The following is a 23932-nucleotide window of genomic DNA, read 5'->3' on the forward strand; positions in this document are numbered from 1 at the left end:
CGCTGTAGATGGCGGTAGCGCACATCTGGTGCAAACCACCACCAAACATCACAAAAAGAGAAGAAGAAGGAGGGGACAACGCCCCCTTAGGAGATCAAACTTGAGCACACTCTTTTACATTGGGTGGGCGGAGTTTGAATCCTCTTTCTTTAATCTACCCTCTTTGATGGTACTCTTCAAATAGTTTAATCCCTCCCTGGTTACAGGTAGCTGATCTCCAGCACTGAGCTGTTCTCCACTGAGATCTCAGTGAGCGGTCGGACATTGCTGCTTCGGGCCCCGTTCACCACTAAAGGAATGACTCCTATGGGTCCTCCAACTCCTCCTCCTCCTCCAGAGCCCGGCCCTCCAACCCCCCCAGTTAAATCTCCGTTGGCCTCTTGACCTGCAGAGGCACTCGGCACCTGCCTCTTGGATGCCTTCCCTTTCCCTTTCTGTGGCAAACAGCCTCTGGTTCCCTCCCCGACGACAACACCCTTCCCCCCGCTCCCGTTTTGCGCAATCTTGCAAATCTCCACCATCTGCACCGCTCCTTCCTCCTCCTGCGTCTCTCCATCCTGCTCCCCATACTCTTCCTCATCATATTCCTCCTCCTCCTCCTCCTCCTCCTCCTCCTCCTCCTCCTCCTCTGGGTTAACAGTAGCTCTCAAGCTATTCTGGAAGTCCTCCACCTCTCTCTGGACTCTGTCCTCGGCAGACAGACACTTGTGCCCAGCAGATGCTTTTCCCTGATGGTGATTGTGCTGATCACCTTGCCCGACGTCGCCACCCCCACCACCACCACCACCACCACCGCCACCTCTGCCTGCTCCAGTGCCCCTCTGGCTCTCCACCCTGCGCGAGGAGCGGCACAGCGCCTTGCGGAAGCCGCGCTTGAAGTTGTCGGACAGGAAGCCATACAGGATGGGGTTGGCGCAGCTGTTGGCGTAGGAGAGCACCACCACGAAGACGTAGAGGCCCCGCAGGTCCGGCGGCAGCAGCACCAGCAGGTTGACGATGTTCAGGACGTAAAAGGGAAGCCAGCACAGCACGAACACGGCCACCACCACCACCACCATGCGCGTGATCTTGCGCTCCGACTTCCGCCGACGCACCGAGGCCGCGCGTGCCTTGCGACCTGCGTTACGGACCTAGGTTGGATAGGGGAGAAAGGAAGACAAGAGGCAGAACATGAGATAAAAGTCACAGCACGAACACTCCACCACCACCACCACCATGCGCGTGATCTTGCGCTCCGACTTCCGCCGACGCACCGAGGCCGCGCGTGCCTTGCGACCTGCGTTACGGACCTAGGTTGGATAGGGGAGAAAGGAAGACAAGAGGCAGAACATGAGATAAAAGTCACAGCACGAACACTCCACCACCACCACCACCATGCGCGTGACCTTGCGCTCCGACTTCCGCCGACGCACCGAGGCCGCGCATGCCTTGCGACCTGCATTACGGACCTAGGTTGGAGGGGGGAGACAGGAAAACAAGAAGCAGGATATGAGATAAAAGTCACAGCACGAACACTCCACCACCACCACCACCATGCGCGTGACCTTGCGCTCCGACTTCCGCCGACGCACCGAGGCCGCGCATGCCTTGCGACCTGCATTACGGACCTAGGTTGGAGGGGGGAGACAGGAAAACAAGAAGCAGGATATGAGATAAAAGGGATATCACAATGTGACCATGACCAGTACGACCATGCGCGTGATCTTGCGCTCTGACTTCCGCTGATGCACGTGCCTTGCGTCCTGCGTTACGGACCTAGGTTGGAGGGAAAGAGGAGAAGGGAAACAGACAAAAAAAGAGGCAGGATATGAGATAAAAAGGGGCCGCACGAACAGAGCCACGACCACCACCACCATGCGCGTGATCTTGCGCTCCGACTTCCACCGACGCACAGACCGTGCCTTGCGACCTGCGTTACGGACCTAAGTTGGATTGGGGAGAAAGGAAAACAAGAGGCAGAAGATGAGATAAAAGGCATATCATGAACATGGCCACAACTACTACCACCATGCGCGTGATCTTGTGATCTTGTGTGCGTGCCTTGCGACCTGGGTTCCGGATCTAGGTTGGAGGAAAAGATGAGAGTGGAGACGGACAAAAAAAAGGCAGGATATGAGATAAAAAATGGACCGCACGAACACGGCCACAACCAATATGAGCATGCGCATGATCTTGCGCTCCGACTTCTGCCGACGCACAGAGGTCACACGTGCCTTGCGACCTGCATTACTGACCTAGGTTGGAGGAAAAGATGAGAGGGGAGACAGACAAGAAAGAGGCAGGATATGAGATATAAGGGACAGCACAAACATGAACATGACTACTAGTCGTGATCTTGAGTTCTGAATTGCGGCAGCACAACAAGGCCTTGTGCGGAGGAGAGACAGATAAGAGACAAACAAAAGGCAGGATATGAAATAAGAGGTACAGCAAGAACCCCACAGCCACCACCATCACCATGCGCTTGATCTTGAACTCCGCTTGTTCCTTGCAGATCTGCTACGATAGACATTACTGCACAAACGATGCTGCATGTGCATTGTGCTCAGATTAGAGTAGTAGACCAAGAGGAGATTTTTATTGTTTCATTGCTTATATATTTTTAGAATACATTTAGTAGGCCTATGTATTAATTTTAGATGTACATTTGCGTTGCCCATTCACATACCTGTCTACTTCCAAAGTGTATTATTTTTTTGGTGCACTTTATCAAAAAATGATTTCTCCTCCTCAAATCCAAATCTGTGTATCCACAGTATGTATGGTTGGCATGATGCCTCATCAGGGATTACAGCATTACCAAATGAATCAATTAACTAGGTAGGCCTAGTTGTGCTCTGCCAAGTTAATGATGTCTTATGCATGCCTTGTTGCCTCTTATCCAGCTTAATGGCTCAGTTACCTTATTTCCCTTGGGAGAATGTAGGAAACATCTAAAACACATGCCTGAACATGCCAGAAACAAGATTCAAGGTACATTTTCAAGTTTCATTTTAATTTCACGTTCATTTTAACGCTAATCAACATCCAAACGAGTATCTGTGTATCTTAGCAGGATACCTCAAAAAGCACATCATGTTGGGTAAGCTATTCCAGCAAGTCATTTTGATCGCTTGTCAGCCACCACTGAGATAGATTATATTGGCTTCAGCTGTGTATGTTTTTGTAAATTAACATAGTAAGCCAAAATCTGCGGAAATATATCGATACTGCTTCCCTGGGGATTTTAACAGTCTGAATATCCATATCGGTGTGTGGGTAAATATCCTGCCGTAATGGTTCATCATTTACAGGTGTTGTATCGTCCTATTGACTGAAGGCCACCCCAAATAGACTCTTAGCAAAGGATAAACTAAAGAGGTAAACTACCCAAAAACGGAAAAGCCCTCCATGCGACATACTAATGAGGCCAGACCGATGATCTGCTCCTCTGAAGCGTTTATGACTCACTCCGATCTATCTCATTTAGTCACTAAACCATTTAGCTTGAATATCCTCCAGTGCCATGCAGCACAGCAGTCCAGCGCCGGCTCCAGCTGTTCCCAAGAGTTCTTTACATAAATCTAAAATGGATACTTAGCCACTCCTGCTGCTTTGGCGATCTCAAGGCTCATTCCATGAGTTAAAATCCACAAAAGTAGACACACAATAATTCAGCTGTGTGTGTGTGTGTGTGTGTGTGTGTGTGTGTGTGTGTGTGTGTGTGTGTGTGTGTGTGTGCGTGTGTGTGTGTGTGTGTCGCATTAGGCTATATAAAATTAAATTACATTACATTTAGCTGTCTCTTTGATCCGAAGTGACTCACAAATGAGGACATAATCAGCAGCAAACAGTACAATCAATGTGAGAGGAAAATACAGAGTATGCCTTTCTTTCTTTTCAGAAGGTAGATTGTTTTGGAAGAGAATAGTCTTCTCAGCCATTTAGTTTGATTGGTCGTTGGTCGTTGGTCAACCACTGTTTAAAGCAGTGGGAATTCCATGCCCATGACGATCTGTGTCATGAAAATGTCCTCATTAAATCGACTACATCCACAGAAAGACACCACTCACGTTCCCTCTGCTACTTTAAATTCTGACATTGCCTTTGACTCTGTACACTGGTGCACTTCAGTCAATGTTCATGTTTCAGTGCGTATGGCGTATTAATTATGCACTCAAACATAGTGCACAAGTGCACCATCTGAGACACAGCAAGAGTGTTTTAATACACTCTCTCTCGCTCTCAGTGACAACATTACTGCAGTACACTTGGAGTGAAAGCCACTGTAACTAGTGAAAAGGTCCCTGCTAAACCCCTTGCCACCCGCCGCCTTGCTTGCTTGCTTTCACGGATGGCAAACACGACACGACACTACACTACACCACATCAATGGCTCCTAATGAGTGCACTGACCAATTAGAGAGTCTCAAAGGAGCCCGACTCTGGCTTTGAAAAAAAACCTTCCTCTCAGAAACGCTAAAAAAAAAGTCTGCCGCGCTGCACAGTAAAAAATGGAAAATAATGATCCCGGTCATCCAAGCCCTTTAGAATAAAACAGTGTGACTCACTTTCCAATGAGGTTCTTTACAGGAAATGACCTCTGATGTACATTCAGACCAGGGAGGGTTTGTACCATGTATATCACTCAACTCCCCCAGTGAAGAGCTTCATAGCTCGGTTGAGGGGAAATGAGCTCCCATGTACTGTGAGAGTATGTGCACTGCTGTACAAGAGCTCTGGGCAGGGCCACTGCTAATGGTTAGAAGGCCCCAAGCATAACTGATCAGGAGGGCCCCCTCATGATGAAATAATAATAATAATAATATACTAACTAATAAATATATGTTTTGTAATGAAATTCCATATTTGTTTCCATGACGTTTTTTTTTTATCAATCTCAATTTAAGAAGCCCCAATTTTGGGGGCAAAGTGGTTGGTGCTCCAAGCACTGCAGTGGTGTAGTCTACGTAGAACGCGGGTATACAGAGTATACTTACTTCTAAATTTCTGGGATTTCAGTATACCCACTTAAATCGATTGATCCATTGTTTTGAATAGCACAAGTATATACAGTATACCCACTTCAGAAAATGCTCAAATATACAGTATACCCACCATAAAAAAGTAGACTACACCACTGAAGCACTGGTTGGTGCCCCAAGCACTGGTTGGTGCCCTAAGCACTGGTTGGTGCCCTAAGCACTGGTTGGTGCCCTAAGCACTGGTTGGTGCCCTAAGCACTGGTTGGTGCCCCAAGCACTGGTTGGTGCCCCAAGCACTGGTTGGTGCCCTAAGCACTGGTTGGTGCCCTAAGCACTGGTTGGTGCCCTAAGCACTGGTTGGTGCCCTAAGCACTGGTTGGTGTCCCCAAGCACTGGTTGGTGCCCCAAGCTAAGCACTAGTTGGTGCCCTAAGCGCTGGTTGGTGCCCTAAGCACTGGCTGGTGCCCTAAGCACTGGTTGGTGCCCCAAGCACTGGTTGGTGCCCCAAGCACTGGTTGGTGCCCTAAGCACTCTGCATACTCTTCTTATGTCTAGCGACGGCCCTGGTTCTGGGCAGATGGACAGAAGGGAAATGGCTATATTGGCAGATGCTTTGGTCAGCTGAGCAGAAACGACCTTTGATGTAAATTCAAGGAGGGAGGGCAGGCTACGTACGGTGTCCCTCATTCCCCAATAAGACCTTCATAGCTCGGCTGAGGTGAAATGAGCTCTGATGTGCTGTTCGGGGGAAGGTGCGGGTATGTATGTACTATCCAAGAGCTTTGTATGTGCAGATGCTTTGATCAGCTGAGTAGAAATGACCTCTAACGTATATTCAAGGCCAGGGATTGTAGGTTGGCTACTACATCACTCCCTCCCCAATAAGGCTTCATCGCTCGGCTGAGAGAAGGTAAGGTATATAGTGCCTAACGCCAGGAACACATACACACGTATTTGGCCAAGCGAAGGAAACTTTGCCATTCAGTCCTATGAGGGATTTAAGGCTTCATAGCTCGGCTGAAACAAACTCTCACTAGGGAAGGTGCGGTATGTACGGCCCAAGAACTTTGTAGGGCAGATGCTTTGATCGGTTGAGTAGAAATGTCCTCAGATGCAATAGAGGCACGTATGTGGGGGAAAATGTATTCACATGAGATTTCTGAATTAAGGCCAGCTCAGGTTCCGCCTACACTACAATATACTGCAGAAGATCTCTATGGCTTGATGTGTTGAAGTCTGAATTAAGGATAGACCGATATATATATCGGACCGATATTTGCATTTTTTTAAGGTTTTGGCCGATACGCAATATTTATTATTTTATGTCATTCGGGTTTTTTTTAAAAAGCACCAAGACACTTTATTTTTTTATTACTTGATTGTTAGAGTGGGTGTTTAAATGTTACAAGTTCTACCTCAATTTGATAATGTTAAAGGAATGTTTATTTTTAACTTGAGACCTGGAATATTTGTCATTTTTTAACCTTTTTTTTAACCCATCGGGCCCAAATATCGAGTATCGGGAATCGGGTATTGCATCGGCCATTAAAACACCTGTATTGGTCGACCCCTAGTCTGAATGTTGTTCAGGGATTAAGGGTCTTCTAATGTTGCTGTTGTTGGAGCATTGGGTACATACTCCCAAAGATATTTTAAAAAAATTCTCTACCCTCTGGTAAACCTTCCCCCAGTAGCATTCATTATAGGCTACGTACGTAGCGCTGAGAGACCGGCGACCGCCAATGATTTATGGCTGTGTTTACCTAAACTGCGCTAACACACCATCATGATGATGGTCTATTGGATTTTACCTTGCCAGGACGGTGACATTTTGACCTTAGGGCCAGGCTAGATTTAAAGACATGTCTGGAGCTCTCAAATTAGATCTGAGGAGGATTGAAACGTAAAAGATTTCACTTAAACCTAGATTAGAATTTTCGGATTGGATTCGCATCCATTCATCCTTGCGCACCCCCTTGTGCATTTGCACAGAGACCTTTCCCATCGGATCTCCTCCCAGATTGAAATATCCACCATCTGCCTGTACGCCAGCAGATAGTAGGAGGCTCCTGATTGGTCAGCGAGGTCCTCTAAGTCTAGCGGGGGGATTTGAAAAAACATCATGGTAGGCCCCTCGGGCGATTGTATTGAAAACTATCTTCTGTTTGCACTTACATCACATGACAGCTGACAAAAATTCACTGTGTCCTGTGACATGTTCCACCCTCCAGCCATGGCGGTAGTACACTCTAAGAAAATTTCCCTGCAAAATAACGGCAGTTACTGGCAATTATATTTACCTGTAATTCTACTGTTATTTCACACCAAATATCAAATACAGCTCATTGCTGTTTAATGTATCACAGTATATAACATTTTTTCAGCAGCAATTGAACTGTTAAATAACAGTACTCTACAGAAAAATAACAGTACATTTCAGTTAAAAAGTTGAATTGTACTGTGTGATGACAGGCAAATACTGGGTCATAGTTGTATTCATGAATATGGCCATGGCAACTTCCCACCCCACCCATCATTCTCCATAACTGTGGTACCCTGGCCATGTTACCACCCCACCCTCCCATCGCTCACCATGACTGGAGTGCCTTGAGCATGATACTATGGCGCAATGCTGTATTGAGAAAATGGTTTGCGGTGGTCCTTTGAAAGTGTGGGCATGAACAAAATGTCAGAGTGCGCAGTGCTATGTTACAATGATAGTGTGCAAGGTGGGCTTTTTACTGTATCTCTTGATGAGCCAATGATGAATATAGCATTGGTCAGTCTTTAAAAATTATTTTGCACCAAGTAGCACAGCAAACAAGCAGCACTACAAGCTAGCTCTCAAAGCAATGCCCAATTTGCAGCAGGCACATTATATGCCACAATGCCACAAATGATGCCACATACAGCAAGCTTTCACAAAGAGGAAAGTGTGCAAGCATGTAAGCAAGCTTGTAGGCAAGCTTGTAGGCAAACAAGTGCTATGCTGTGCCATGCAGGCCAGCCAGCAGGCAGGCAAGCAACTGAAGTGTTGATAGTCCAGATTTATATACAGGTGCAAGAGTACCATGTGACCAGAGTCATCAGGCCCTTGGCAGGTGACGCCCGTAATTGAATAATGGCATAACAGCCCTACTCAGGTGAGGCCAGGCACTGATTAGCAGATTGGTTTAGATGGGGCTGCTTGTTGCAAGAGTGTTACAAGTTCTCAAAATGTTTCAGCCATTCACACTTTCATCACTATCAAAATGCATGTGCTACTCACACTTTGCTGCATCAAGCACTTTTTAAGTATTGCAGTTTCCTTAGAAATTGTTTCATCATGCTTGATAGTATCAGATAATCTTTAACCAGTCAGAATGACTTCAGTTCTTCAGGTGGTATTGAAGTTTGATGGTGATCACGGACAAGTGGAGGATGAATGGGTTTCAATGGTGCTGCCTAAAATAACTTGTTATTTTCTAGAGATGCACCGGATCCGGTTCCGGTTCCGGATCCGGATCCGTCAGGATAATAGAGTTTTTCACAGGGTCCGGGTCCGGCAGGATCTTAAGCAGTGGATCCGGTATCCGGCATGTTACCTAAAAATCAGGGTATGGTGCATGTCTAGCCTAGGCTTTTCAGTCTTTCACAACCCCAATCACTGCATGGAGTGAAATCCCTTTGGAAGCGGCTATTGAAGGCAGTGTGGCAATAAGCCAATGAGTCTAAACAATAGTTTGCGCCAACGTAATAAAAAGGGCCCACGTGTGCGAGTAGACTATATGTTTCAAACCTTTTGTAGGATCCGGTATCCGGTTCCGGATCCGGCATGATCTTATTCAGTGGATCTGGTATCCGGCAGGATCCTAAAAATCAGGATCCGGTGCATCTCTAGTTTTTTCCACAACGGCGAATACTGCTATTGTGCAGTACTTACTGTTTATGCTCAATATGTGACTCAAAGTAATATTTTCACAGTAGTTGTCTGTTTTTTCGAAAAGCAGTAGAATGCTGTTGCAGAATTTCCGTAAATAAACAGCTATTTGTTACAGTGTATACATGTGTTCTAAATTTTGTTTACAACCTGACTGCGCGAACCTAGCTGCGCACAACTCAACCTCTGATTGTTGGAAACCGCTGTCTGTCAAAAAATTAGCTCACGTGGTTGGCTGCCAGTGTCTTGCCCCTCCTCATAACATTGTGTTGATAAAGACTGAGAACCCATGTATAGGGGAATCATCTCTCTCTATTGTCTTTGGTCATGAACTATTACAGCTAGCGGGGTTAACAGACAATATACCCTCTGGCCTTGTGCTATTTAGCTCTCGATATCGGGGACCAGCTATATTGCCAACCAGGCTTGTCTGATGGGATTCACCTTGGTGGAAGGGGGTCATCCCTATGCTCCTCAGGTTCTATGTTCTCCAGGTCCTATGTTCCCCTCTACCGGTGAACATGGGACTCTTTTTTCAAAAAAGGGTTCTATGTTCCCCACTGCTAGACTGCTGCTGCATGGCAAAGCGCAGGTTGTTGTTGCACCTCTGACAGGTTAGGTTTAGGGATAGTTTTGGTCAGGACACAAATTTACAACTCAGAAACATTGCATTACGACAGGTTAGGTTTAGGGATGGTTTTGGGATGTGCACAATTTGAAAACTCGGAAACATACAATGCGGGGAAAATAGAACCCTTTTTTAGAAAAAAGCTCCTATGTTCCCCGTTCCCATACAAAGACAGGGGAACATAGGACCTGGGGAACATAGGTACGCTCCCGGTGGAAGTAGGCCCACTCCTATGTTCCAACAAGAGTTCTCTTAAAGTGTTTATGAAACGAAAACAAACGGTCATTCCCATTAAAGCCTTGTTTTTTCTGATAGCATCGATGAGACTTTGAACCCAATCATCCTGGAGGAACTTGTGAAAATGGCAACTCAAAGTGTGAATTCTGTGAAATTTGGTGTGACTAATGAGCTGGGCTGTGACATCATAGAGGGGAGTCCCTGGTTTGCTAGTATGGCGATCTGAGAAAACAACACACATTTGATGGACCCACATCTTATAAAGGAACCAAAATTCTGATACAAACATCAGCGTGTCGAAAAACCACACATCCAACCTCATGAGAAAAAAAAAACAGCAGCACAAATCTATTTCAGAGGCACTGATACATCTGCAGAAAGTGACATGTCTGACAGGCGAAGTGACGATTGTTGACATAGCCTGACAGTTCGTTTTGTTTATGGTTACGGTTGCCAAGGGCGCTTTGCCATGACCCACAGATGACATGGCGTGTGTATTTGTGGGGGGCATTTTGATTCAATTGCGCGATATAGTGTGATTGAAATGCATGTAGGCTACATGCAAAAATATCATCAACTAGAGAAAAAACAGATGTATTAGGCTGTTGGAAAAACGCCCTATATAGCCTGAGTCCTCAGCATATTTTTAGCGTTTATCATTATTATTATTTTGTTGTGCTCAAAGTCACAGGCGTCGCGTGTCCTTCAGCCGGACTCTGAGGACGAGGTGTGTCCAAATGTCAGCCACACATGCACCACAATACTAAAAACAAACAATCAACGCTTCAAAGTAGGCCTACGCTATGTGCATCTCTGTTTATTCGCTAAGCAGTAGCAGGACTTTTTCTAGGATTTTTTGGCATGAGGGAGCATCATGGCAGGTCACAGGGGGTGAAGGGGGGTGTTCCCCCCCATGAATGAGAAATTTATTAGGGGCGCTCAAATATATATATATATATATATAAATAAAAGTATGAGGGTGCACCCACGGAGGTATGAGGGTGGAGCGCCCCTATTTCCCCGTTCAGAAAAAGCCCTGAGTAGCCCAATCTGTGAGTTGGCTGTCCTCGACTGAGAGCACCACGCTGATGTGCGGATATCCTCCCAAAACCAATTTATTGACCAGTTGAATGGCAATCAATAAAAAGTGCATATTCCGAGAGCATTCGCATCGGTTTGGCATGTAATGTGCATTACCCTTTCCTGAAAACAACATACAAAGCAGATGGACGAGGTAAAACGAGTAGCCTAAAGCAAAGCAGTGCACTCACCTGTCTTCGTGCCCGAGCAGTTACAGGGGCAGTTTCAGTCTGCACGCCGGCGATGTCAATTGTTGGAACTGCTTGAGGCAATAGCATTCTCTTCAGTCCAACCATGCCCGCGACCTCCACATTTGTGGTGAAGCACAAGGGGTGGAAATGTGCCGAGCACAACAGTGACCACAAGCTTGCTTCAAAACCACGCATTGGATCCACAGAGCCCTAGCTTGATTTAGCCTTCTCCTTGTCGGCCACAGTTCCATCATTCTTCACAGAAGGGAACTTGTGCAAAGATATTCCTTCTGTCAAGTAGCCATTTTTGCAGCTGGCACCGTTCGGCCCTCCAGCAACACACTGCTTGACACTGCGCTTTGTTTTGGTACTAGCCGCCATTGATCTGAACAAGGTGGATTGAGGTGAACTCACCCCTTCTATGTCACGCATATCATTTGCATAAAATTTGCATGTCACCAAAAAAACACTTTTTGGGAACGTTTTAACATGACTTTTAGGACAAAATATCACCCAGACAATATCCCATTTTATTCACAAGGCTTAGAACTTTCAGAATCTGTCCTGGAAATGGTCAAATTCCTTTACTTTGTTTTCGTTTCATAAACACTTTAAAAGTTGAGTATGTCACTTTTGCAGGTAATTGTATGCCGCTCGTTCACAAACTATTTATGAATATTTACTAAGTTTATTTATTAAGTAATAATATTTACTGATCTGACCAAAGTAGGAGTAAGTTATGCAGCTAAAGATGTCTACTCATTGAAATTCAAAATGGTGGACGCCAGTCACAGAGAAGATCCACCTTGTCGTGTATGAAGAGTGCAATTTTCCCAGTCATAATGAATACTTCTGGATGGTGGTGGTGGTAAACATTTGTCAAGAAGAAAACACTTGTGAATGGGCAGCATAACTTCTGGAAATAAACTACTAAGAATAATAATTACTTAGGCCAACTCTGTAAAAGAAGACCCATATAAAAAATGTGGGAATATAAAGCAGCGGGAGCAGTAGGACTTTGCCCAGCCCGCTATAATAAGCATTCCAGTGTCAGTTGTTCTCCTCAAGGACACTTCACTGAACCACAGGGAGCTGTATATTTTCCTCAGGGACCTCTCTAACTAAAGGCTTGTCTCTCATCCAGGAGCTTGGGCTGCACAGTACGTCCTCAGGCATCTGGGGTGCATTTCTCGAAAGAGTAGTTATTAGCAGTTAGCAACTCGGGTAGGTCTGCAACCAATGAAGTACCTACCGTAGTTAGCAACTGCTTTCGAGAAATTCTCCCCTGGCTTGTACTGTAGGCTCCAAGCCAGCGTTGGACCAACTGGTTTGAGAAAGTCCTGCCATATGTTCCTTCTGACTCTGCTAATAGCATATGCGAGTCCCCTAATTAGCCACTTAGCTCGTCTATACCTGGCTGAGGAGATGTGCTAATTAGGAACAGGTGCTTCAGCGCACTGGCTGGAAGAAATTATGCGAGAGCTTAGCGACAGCTGTGTGCTAATGGTAAGGGGAGGTCGTCGTCTTGCAATTTGGATGGTGGCAGGTTTGAATCCCAGGAGGAGGAATGTGTGTGAGGGAATAACTAGTGCTGTGAACCGTCATAACATCTATGCTTCCATTACCAACATTAATTCATAGGAAGATGATCAAGTATGTGGCAGAACATATGGCCTAATATTAGGGGAGGTAATTGTGGCATTGGATGTCTCAGGTTTGAATCCCGGGAGGAATGTGTGTAGGGGAATAACTCAAGTCTTTGTAGAAAAGATAGGTGGGGCTGTGTGTGCGTGTGTGCGTGTGTGCGTGCGTGCGTGCGTGCGTGCGTGCGTGCGTGCGTGCGTGCGTGCGTGCGTGCGTGCGTGTGTGTGTGTGTGAGACAGACAGACAGACAGACAGAGAGTGACACGACTGTGTATGGCATCAAAAGCATTTAATCCTATTTCAACCATGTTCCCTGTCAACTAGAGACTCACCTTGACCATGTCATACAGTCTCTGCCTTACTGAGCCATAATTCAGTATTGTGTCAATGTTTTCAAAACTCAATTATGTTTTTAACCTTTGTTTTTGATCATTGCCCATTGATTAGGGGCTTTGTCATCAGCTAAACTAATTGGAGCATGCTCAAGGTATGTGTTTGTGTTCCTGTTGTGCCTGTGTTGATTATATTTTGTTTGTGTGTGTGTGTGTGTGTGTGTGTGTGTGTGTGTGTGTGTGTGTGTGTGTGTGTGTGTGTGTGTGTGTGTGTCCTTGTTTTTTGTCATGCATACATTAATATGTTAAGTGTGTGTGTGTGTGTGTGTGTGTGTGTGTGTGTGTGTGTGTGTGTGTGTGTGTGTGTGTGTGTGTGTGTGTGTGTGTGTGTGTGTGTGTGTGTGTGTGTGTGTTTGTTTGTGTGCGTTAGTGTGTGTGCCTGTGTTGAATGTCAGTGTGATATTCTTCCTCACTTAACTCCTTCATCTCTGAGACAGCGAGCGTGTGTGTGTGTGTGTGTGTGTGTGTGTACGTGTGTATGTGCGTGCGTGAGTGCACTCGTGTGCATGTGTCTGTACCATTGAAGGTCAAGAAAGAATGACATTGAACAGGTCACCATGAGCTCTTCCTCTTAACTAAACGAGCACTCACCTTGACAACTGTATTCCCTTTCAAACAGACTCGCCTTGACTCACTCACTCAAGCGTTCCCCTTCATGACTGTATCTTTCTTTGGACGAATTCACCGCTCAACTTGTCAACTGTCATTTCATCTCGAATAAGCTACCGCTCACCTTCATGACTACATTTCCCCTTCAGAGATGACCTTGATGACCGCGATTCCTTTTGACTCTACAAGAACTCAACTAGAACTGTGTCTGTGAAATCGTTGACTACATGGTTCATTCTCTAGGGAGCAAGTTACATTGAGTGCTGTTGTTGCATGCACAAAGTATTCTGATTTCGAACAGAATATTCTCAGTATTTGAAAATCCACGCCAAGTTTGTCAGGTAAAATGACTTTGTCTGCCCCCAAGTATATCTTCCTGAAAAAGTATCTTACAAACATTACAGCTTCATTAACACATTTGCACAGAGTCTCTGTTATAAACTTATTTTCACAAAAAATGTAGTGTCCTTAATTGGTAATGTAATAACAATGTTGTTATGAGCCTTTGTAGCCAATGTTGTTGCTGAGCCTTTCCAGCAAAGATCTGCACAAAGAGCCTACAGCTAACCTTAACCCCAATTAGAAGGTACCAGAGGAAGACGATGCTGGATCTCAAATGGAGCACTTGTGCACTTCAGTGTTCATGTTTCAGAGCGTATGTCATATTAATTACGCACTGAGACAGAGTGCCCGCAGTGCACAAGTGCAGCACCTGAGATTCAGGTTGATTGCCCAAGGAGGACTTATTAAAGCAGAAGTTAGCTAGTTGATTAACAAACTCGTAAACATTCTGCAGGCGGCCTTTAAAGCTCACCTTGACGTCAACTAGCAAGCAGCAGTGGAAGACAATATTTTGCGACAATATTTTTTCCAGGTTTATTTTCCATTACATTACATTACACTTAGCTGACATTACACTTAGTTTTTTTATCCAAAGTGAAGCACAGGGTATTGGTTACTAGCCTGGCGACGCCATCCTATGTACTCCAACCAAAGATTTTGGCTCCGCACATCGTCTGGCAAAAGCCTCCAGCTTGGTTCTCTCAGTGTTTAGCCAATCAGCAAACAGTTGAGAGTGTTTACTCAGAACTCACCCGCGAAGTCCGTTACTGATTGGTTAAGGTAACACTATTCACATTTTGTTTTGTTATTTGTATGTTTTTGCGACGCTATATCGTAACAGTCATGCTAATAAAGCACAATATGGGCTTTAATTTGAATTTGGAACTGAATGAATTTAAATGGCAGAGTAAGATCAGACCATCTCCCACCCTACACGGAGACGGATTCCTCTTGCCTTTTGCCAGACTGTTTGATAGAGTCAACAGTCGCTTTCGCCCAGGCTAATTGGTTACAGTCCCTGGAGCAGTGTGGGGTTAGGTGCCTTGCTCAAAGGCACCTCAGCCATGGAGCGTGGTGGGGAGTGGTAAGGGTGGGATTCGAACCTGCAATCCTCTGCTCCAAAGCCCATCTCCTTAACCACAAGGCCACGGCTGCCAAGGACCCATTACAGCAGTAGTTGGCCAAGTGATTAACAAACTCCTAAACATTACGTAGTTTGCCTTTAAAAAAACCTCACCTTGACGACGATCAGCAGGTAGCACAGGCAGATGACCAGGAGCGGCCCGAAGAAGCCCACGGCCGACGTGTAGATGATGAAGGAGGCCTTCCAGACCTCGCTGGGCTCCGGCCACACGATGCTGCAGTTGCCGTCCTCCTGCATCACGTCAGCGTACACCACCACCGGCAGCACCGTCACCATGGACACCGCCCAGACGGTGGCGTTGACGGCCTTGGCCACGCGCGGCTGCCGCCACCGCGCCGAGCGCAGCGGGTGCACCACCGCCAGGTAGCGGTCGATGCTCATCACCGTCAGGCAGAAGATGCTGGTGAACTGGCGGCCGATGATATTGGCATGAGAGAGAGAGAGAGATAGAGAGAGAGAGAGAGAGAGAGAGACAGAAGAGAAATGAGATGAGTTCTTTTAACATTTTCTATGCTTTTGTTCTGGCACCACCCCTTAAAAGTGAAAATTGGTCAGCCCTACAATGGTGCATTGTTGATGCTCATAACAGTCAGGCTGAAAATGCTGGTGAACTGGGTATGTAATGATGGTGGGATATGAGAGAGGGGGTTGGGGGCGGGAGTGGGGTGGAGAAAAGAGAAAAAGTGCATTTAGGCTTCTGTATCTTTGCTATAATAAGGATGACACGTGACAATAGATGCTTATCACTGTGAAGATGCTTGTGAACTGGTCGGTGGTGAAGGCATAGGGGGATGAGAGAGATGTGGGTGAGAGACAGAGAGAGAGAGAGATGGAGAGAAGAGACAAGAAAGAAGAGAAGGTCCATTTAGGCTTCAGAATCTTCGCTGTAATAATGACACGAGATTGGATAGTAATAGATGCTTATCATTGTCAGGCGGAAGGTGCCGGTGAACTGGTTGATGGTGGAGAAAGAAAGGATGGGAGAGAGAGAGAGATGGAGAGAATAGAAGGTTCATTTAGCTTTCAATATCTCGACTGTAATGACACAAGATTAGCTGATAATAGGTGCTCATCGTCGGCAGGTAGTATATGCGTTACTAACATGGCGCGTTTGGACAGGACTAAATTTCTCTGTTATCACTTTACCCAGGTCCCCCTATAAAACTAGTCCCATCCTAAAGAGAAAGAGAGAGAGGTTCATCACAAAGACACAAAATTAGATGGCAATGGCGATAGGATCACCTTCAGGTAGAAGAACTAATGATAGAGAGAGAGAGAGAGACAGACAGACAGTCAGGCAGGCAGAGCATGCTAATTTTGGCACAAGTTCTGTATCTTTGCTGTCAAATTGACAGATGAAGATTAGATAATAACAGAGCAGGGTGAACAGATCTCTGGCAACACTTTCTTAAAAAAAAAACCTCTGACACAAAGGGAACCTCTAAATGTGTCCGCAAAGAGTCCAAATCAACACCTGATAACACGTCACTAATCACTGCAAGTTTGAGAGGTCTCTGTTGAGTTACAAGTATCCAAACTCCTGTCCTCTGCTTTTGTTTGTGACCTCATGATGCCAGACAAGATGCCATTGACAATTGACATTTAGCTCAATACCTCGCAAAAGCACAATTCAAAGGTCAAATTTTCTCATTTGTGTTGAATGGGGAAAAGTCTCCCAAAAGTTGTTGTGCCTTGGTTGACCGCACGGAGCTGGGGTATGAGCGAAGCACAAGAAAAAGGAGACAGGAGGTTAGATATTGAGGTGCACTAAGGCAACTTTTTCTTAAAGGGACACTGTGTGAGATTTTTAGTTGTTTATTTCCAGAATTCATGCTGCCCATTCACTAATGTTACCTTTTTCATGAATACTTACCACCACCATCAAATTCTAAGTATTCAATATGACTGGAAAAATAGCACTTTTCATACATGAAAGGGGGGATCTTCTCCATGGTCCGCCATTTTTAGCTGCAAAAATGACTGCTTGGACCATACTAGAAAATATGTGTTTATTACTTAGTAAACGTTCATGTAAGCATCAAATGTGGCAATAGGCAGCCCAGTTTCAATGAGCAGCATAATTGCAGTGCCTTTTTTGACCATCTCCTGCACAGTGTACCTTTAACAATGTCGCTGGGCAACAACAGAATTGGCTGCTTACTTTCTGATAAATTGCTTTTAAATTGCTTTTACTTAAAAGTTTTCTACCACTGATCCGAGTTGTCTTCATTATAGTTTTTAATGATACGGTAGTCCAAACATCCAAGTAGGGTTTCCCAAACTGGGGTGCCTGCCACAGGGTGGTGCGCGAGCTGAATAGTGCAATGGCGGATATGTGAGTTCTTATACAGCATTAATGAACATTAAGTAGTTTTTTATTGTATGGTGAATTTTATGCTGGAAGCCAGGGTTTACCTGAAGTGTAATGTATAACTCCTAGATGTGTCATGCATTGTAATGACGGCAGAAAAAACTCTAGGTCTACTGGAAATGAGGATTCCCCAAAATGACTGTACATAGTGTGTGGTCCAAACGCGCCATGTCAGTAACGCATATACCTGCCGACGATGAGCACCTATTATCAGCTAATCTTGTGTCATTACAGTCGAGATATTGAAAGCTAAATTAACCTTCTATTCTCTCCATCTCTCTCTCTCTCCCATCCTTTCTTTCTCCACCATCAACCAGTTCACCGGCACCTTCTGCATGACAATGATAAGCATTTATTACTATCTAATCTTGTGTCATTATTACAGCGAAGATTCTGAAGCCTAAGTGGACCTTCTCTTCTTTCTTGTCTCTTCTCTCCATCTCCATAGCATAGTGAAGCCATACTTGTATGGCCATCAGCACACCAAAACATTTGCTTAGGGGGTGTGTGAACCACATTGAAATGTACAACAGGGTGCGCAGGGGGGAAAAAAGGGTTGGGAACCACTGTCTTACAGTATCAAGTAGGCTATTGTTTCCCAAACATAGCCTAGTAAACCAGCCCCACCCGCCAGAGGCAAAAAATGATTTCGCCTGCGAGTGGGTCTAGCCTCGGACAATGCCCCAGGCCCTAGCACTGGCTGGCCAATCACAACGCAGAGATTTGTTTTGATTTGTTTTGAATCTTTGGATGCAAAGCGGGCATGGTTTTGAGGGAGTGACGACAAGGCGTTGGCCAATAGGCACAGACACAGTTTGAAAAAACAATGGGTTGTTCTCATCAACAATCTTCCGACGTCTCATTCATCAGGGCCAAACTGAATTACACATTTAATCTCACATTTAGTCTGGTTTACCAGGCTAGCTAGACCAGACACATTTCTGTGTACCATTGTGAAAATCTTGAATTAGGGCTATTAACATGTTATTTCTGCGCTTTTACCACACTATTGCAATAATAACGCAATTGGCAATGGTACTGGCTTTTTGGCTCAGGTAAAAAGGAGAATGGAAGTGCTGTGAGTGGGTAGCAAACATCAAAAGGAGGAGAAGGAGGAAACAGTGGGACTCTGGTTTCATTATTTTTTATGTTTTCTTTGTTGCCTTGAAAACAGTAAAGAAAATAATGAAACCACAGTTTCCTCCTTCTTTTTTAATGTTGGCTCTTTCTGGCTTGGAAACAGTAAAAATAATGAAACCGCAGTGCCAGAGTTTCCTCCTTTTTTTGCCAGTGGCTTTTTATCAGTTATACTTTGTACAAGTTTTTTTCTGCTTTGCCTTTTTTATCAAGGGAGGGGCCGCTTTGGGGATGGGGCATTTCAGGGGCTTTCTCTCTCTCGCACACACACACACACACACACACACACACACACACACACACACACACACACACACACACACACACACACACACACACACACACACACACACACACACACACACCAGGGGCGTAGGCAGAAATAATAAAACAGGTGGACCCAGAAAAAATCGGATGGGCCCAACCTGAATGCGTGTAGGTAGACATTATAATACCGCGCCCAAAAATGATATCATAGAAGATGAACCAGACTTTTGACAAAATTATTAATTATTGTTCATTACTATGCCATTAATTATAGTTCAATGAGGCAACAGTTGACTGTCGAGTGTGAATGGGGCGGACCTGGATGTCAAGTGGGCGGGCCCAGGCCCACCCTTTGCTACGCCTATGACACACACACACACACACACACACACAGTCTCACCTGGTTGATGGCGTCCACCGTCATGACCAGTCGGCACATGAGCGAGCCGAAGGGCCAGTGCAGCAGCGCGTTCTGCACGGCCAGGAAGGGGAGGCCCAGCATGAAGAGCTCGTCGGCGATGGCCAGGTTCAGGATGTAGATGTTGGTGACCGACTCGGGCCGCGAGTAGTGCAGCACGATGTGGATGACCAGCGAGTTGCCGCCCAGCCCCACCACGCACACCGCCACGTAGATGATGGGGATGAGGACGCCCGTTACCCCGGGTGCGAACCCACCGCCGTCGTCGAAACCTGGTGGTCCACGAAACCACAAAAGGGAATTTTGAAGCAAAAGTAGAGTTTTTCTTTCATTTTTCTTTCATTTTCTAGATTTTTTCAGATGTCATTCCCTGTATGAGTGCGGGATGAGGACGCCCGTTACCCCGGGTGCAGACCTGCCGCCATCGAAACCTTCACCAACAAGAAAACAAAAAGGAATGCTATTTTCGATCACATAAAGAAAAATATACTACAAAAAGAAAAATATATATTTTCTGCTATCTCTCTGGTTTTATGCCACGTAAGTGAGGGGGATGAGGACAACCATTATCCTGGGTGCGAACCCGCCGCTGTCATCAAGACCTGGTCCACAAAATAAAAACAAAAATGGTGTTTTCTCCTGACCCCTTTTGACCTCCAGGGTTTCTATTTTTTCCTAGAATACTACCATTTTCTTTAATTTTTATTCATTTTTCAGATTTTGTCATTCCATGTGATGAGCGAGATGAAGACGCCCATTACTGCGGGCGCGAACCCATCGCCATCATCGAGACCTCCACCAACATGACAAAAAGGAGGGATGTTATTTTTGGTAATTTTTTTCTTTTATTGTTTTGAATAATAAACAGGAGAGGAGGAGAATGAGGAGAGGGACCATGGACATTTTTAAAGCAATGAGGGAGTTTTCCATTCCCTTCTTGCCCACTTTCTGTTATTTTTATTTTATCTTATGCCACTTAGATGAGCGGCCCGGGCATAACGACGCCCATTGCTGAGGGTGAGAATCAGTCGCAATCATCAAGAACTCCATCAAAAAGAAAACAAAAAAAAGTGTCAGAGATCTGTAAAGCCAGTCAGAGCTTTATTTTTGTCTGATATTTCTTTCTGATTTTTCACCATGTAGATGAGTGGGATGAGAGGACCTCCTGCTCCATAAATCAAATTGGATCAAATTTTCAATAAATGGGAAAGGGGAAATGTGACACACTAGGCACAAATAAAACAAACAAAATATATTTAGGACTCCAACATCTCCACAAAAAGGGACTTTTTTCTTTTTAATGAGACTTTTTTTCCCTTAACCATCTTGCCAGCCCAGAGCTTTTCTGATTTAAAAAAGGATTTTCTGTTATTTTTCTGATTTTATGCCACGTAGATTAGAGGGAGGAGGGTACCCATTACTCTGGGGCCTTATCCAAAGCGACTGCAGTTATTTTAAGTGCAGAATATTGGTTACAGGCCCTGGAGCAGAGTGTGGGGTTAGGTGCCTTGCTCTAGGACACCTCAGCCATGGAGTGAGGTAGGAAGTGGGAGGGTGGGATTCGAACTAACACCCCTCTGATCTAAAGCCCATCTCCTTAACCTCTGGGCCATGGACGCCCATATGTGCTATACAAATAAGATTATTATTACCGTCATCACCTCCCATGGTCCAATTCTGCCTGGAGGAATCGTTGAGGAGGTGGGAGGAGGAGGAGGAGGAGGAGGAGGAGAAGTAGGGGTCAGGGAGGTGGCTGGAGGCGTTCTCCCAGAGTGGGGAGGAGGGCATCATGGAGAGGATGGTGGAGGAATCCATATGCATTGCGGTAGAGGTGGGAGGCTTCAGAGACGGAACATCAGTGCTGAGAGAGAGAGAGGGGTTAGAGTCAAAGGCAATGTCAGAATTTAAAGTAGCAGAGGGAACGTGAGTGGTGTCTTTCTGTGGCTGTATAATGAGGACATTTTCATGACACAGATCGTCGTGGGCATGGAATTCCCACTGCTTTAAACAATGGTTGACCAACGAACAATTGAATTAAATGGCTGAGAAGGCTATTCTCTTCCAAAACACTTCTGAAAAGAAAGAAAGGCATACTCAGTATTTTCTACCACAGAGAGAGGTTAATATCTGGTTATCATGTGTATGACAGAGGGGGGTGGTTGGGTTGGGCAGATAAAAAGACTTCAGAGATTGTGTTTGTGTGTGTGTGTGTGTGTGTGTGTGTGTGTGTGTGTGTGTGTGTGTGTGTGTGTGTGTGTGTGTGTGTGTGTGTGTGTGTTTACATGTGTGTGTTTACGTGTGTGTGTGTGTGTGTGTGTGTGTGTGTGTGTGTGTGTGTGTGTGTGTGTGTGTGTGTGTGTGTGTGTGTGTGTGTGCTTGTGTTGAGAGAGCAACACTCACATAATTCCCAGCATGCATCTGTATGCAGCAGCTACATGCAGTACTTACTGTACACATGACACATAACCTTTGAATCCTACACTGCCCTACAAAGCAAAAAGGCAGTAACTGCATTGCCGTTTACAATGAGTTACTATGACTTTAATGCCATATACATCAAAGTCTAAAGTTAAATAAAATGATTGATCTTCAAAAAAGTTGGTAATGTAAAGTAAAACACTTCAACCAGATTTCAGTACCATTTTAAAGTCAACTGACTCAGTTTTGAGCTCTGCGCAGTTACTGCCTGTAGGGCAGTACAATACTTCAGCTGAATTCATCCAGCCATATCCTCTTTCTACTGAACTCAGGCCGATCAAAACCAGTCGAGAGGACTAATTGCCTCAGTCCACCTTCAGTGTTGCTTCTAGTCAGGCCAGGAGGAATACAAATATCATTTCTGAGCTCTGGAAAAATCGGGAACCCCCTCCCACTTTGTCGGGAAGCAAACAACCAGTAGCAAACCAAGGGTCAACCATGCCGTTTGGGAAATGTTAATTGTTATGCTCTTGCTCCAGTCTCCAAGAGATTTGAAAGTCGATGATAATAAGGCTAGCTCTCCTCAATAGCTTGAGGAGAAAAAAAGGGGCCCAAGGGCCAAGTCCCTCTTTGCCTATAGGACCCCCAAATATGTTTGAAACGGCCCTGACTAGGCTGCTTGACTTTCATACACTAATCTCACCATTTTTTCTGATGCAAATACAGTTGAAGACAAAATTACCCTGATATTAGACACCTCTCTCGATTTCTCAGTGAGAATGTCCATTACTAACAAGCTTATGTTATTTTGGAAACAAACACACTCTGGCGACAATGTCCAATAATAATTGTTAATGGTGTGTATTTGTTTGCAGAATAACAGAAACGTCATTCTCACATTTCAAAATTCAAGATTCAATATTTTTTTATTTGTCACATGCTTTCTTGTGCTGCCACAATTGGCAGTGAAATGAAGATTGCAACCACTCTCTGCTGTGTAGGACAATAACTAATAATGATAATTTAAAAATGTATACATATATGAAACGAAGGAGGGGGGCTATAGTCATTCCATCTTCCTTCCAGATTATAATGGAAAATGATTCATATCTCTTTAAGGAAGAGCATTTTTGTAACTAATTGGGAGCATTATCACTATCAGCTCATCATTTAATATGCTATAGCCATATCTTACTTTAATGCGAGCAATGTGAAAAAGGATTCTGTGATGTTTTTCATGCACTGTGATTGTAGTGTGGGCCCACTGCAAATGAACAAGGTAATCACAGGCACAGGTAGTGGTGTCAACCATAATCGATTCGGCAATGCATCGCAATGCGGGGCATGGACAATTCAATTCAATGCGGCAAGTGCCATAATCGATGAGGCATATTTTTTCAAGTTTCAATTACTTCCATGGATATTTCCGGAGCAAATGAATGTTAAATTAAATAAAAGCACTTCAAAGCATTGAAAACTGCAAGACTGCAACAGCCAATAAAGTGTTGCTCGGTATCTGACTACTTGTATTGCCTCATCATGACTGATGAAATATTTGCTTTGCTTTCAGTAGAAATGTAATGCATTGCAATGCATTGTAGAATTGAATCGAATCGAATCAAGTCGAATCGCTACCTCCTGAATCGTAATCGAATCGAATTTAATCGTGAGGGCAGTGCCAATGCACACCACTAGGCACAGGGCCTCAAAACCAAAATATTGCACGTCACAGATAGAAAGCTACAGCGAGAGATAGAGGGCAAGAAGGAGAGACAGAGAGAGAGAGAGGGAGAGAGATTGTGTGTAAGAGACAAAGAGAAAGTGATAGACTGTGTGTGTGTGTGTGTGTGTGTGTGTGTGTGTGTGTGTGTGTGTGTGTGTACGCGTATAATAATAATAATAATGATAATAATAATAATAATAATACATAGTCTACGTTTTATATAGCGCTTTTCATGATACTCAAAGTCGATTTGAATGTGTGTGTGTCGCTTTGCGTATGTGTGTGAGTGTGTGTGCACGGCGCGCGTACGTGTATGAAGAGTGTATGAAAAGTAAGTGTAAGCCGCTGGTCCCCAAATAATCAGACACGGTACGATAAACATAATCCAACGCGTCGGGCATAACACAGCTGATGCTCAATAATTAGCAACGGTCATGTTCACTCAATA

The 23932-nt window shown here is 44.9% G+C and overlaps 1 protein-coding gene across 1 annotated transcript; it reads right to left on the reverse strand.

Annotated features, from left to right (window-relative positions):
• On the reverse strand, window positions 1-21164 carry LOC134456558 (somatostatin receptor type 5-like). The gene is made up of 5 exons (XM_063207960.1): window positions 20996-21164; window positions 19326-19615; window positions 15244-15558; window positions 818-1130; window positions 1-643 (listed from the first exon to the last, which is right to left on the reverse strand). The coding sequence occupies exons 1-5, from the start codon at window positions 21162-21164 to the stop codon at window positions 201-203; spliced, it is 1530 nt and encodes a 509-aa protein (XP_063064030.1). The 3' UTR covers window positions 1-200.
• Window positions 21165-23932: the final 2768 nt, after the last annotated feature.

The sequence above is a fragment of the Engraulis encrasicolus genome, chromosome 1, assembly GCF_034702125.1.
Source record: "Engraulis encrasicolus isolate BLACKSEA-1 chromosome 1, IST_EnEncr_1.0, whole genome shotgun sequence".
NCBI classification, from domain to species: domain Eukaryota; kingdom Metazoa; phylum Chordata; class Actinopteri; order Clupeiformes; family Engraulidae; genus Engraulis; species Engraulis encrasicolus.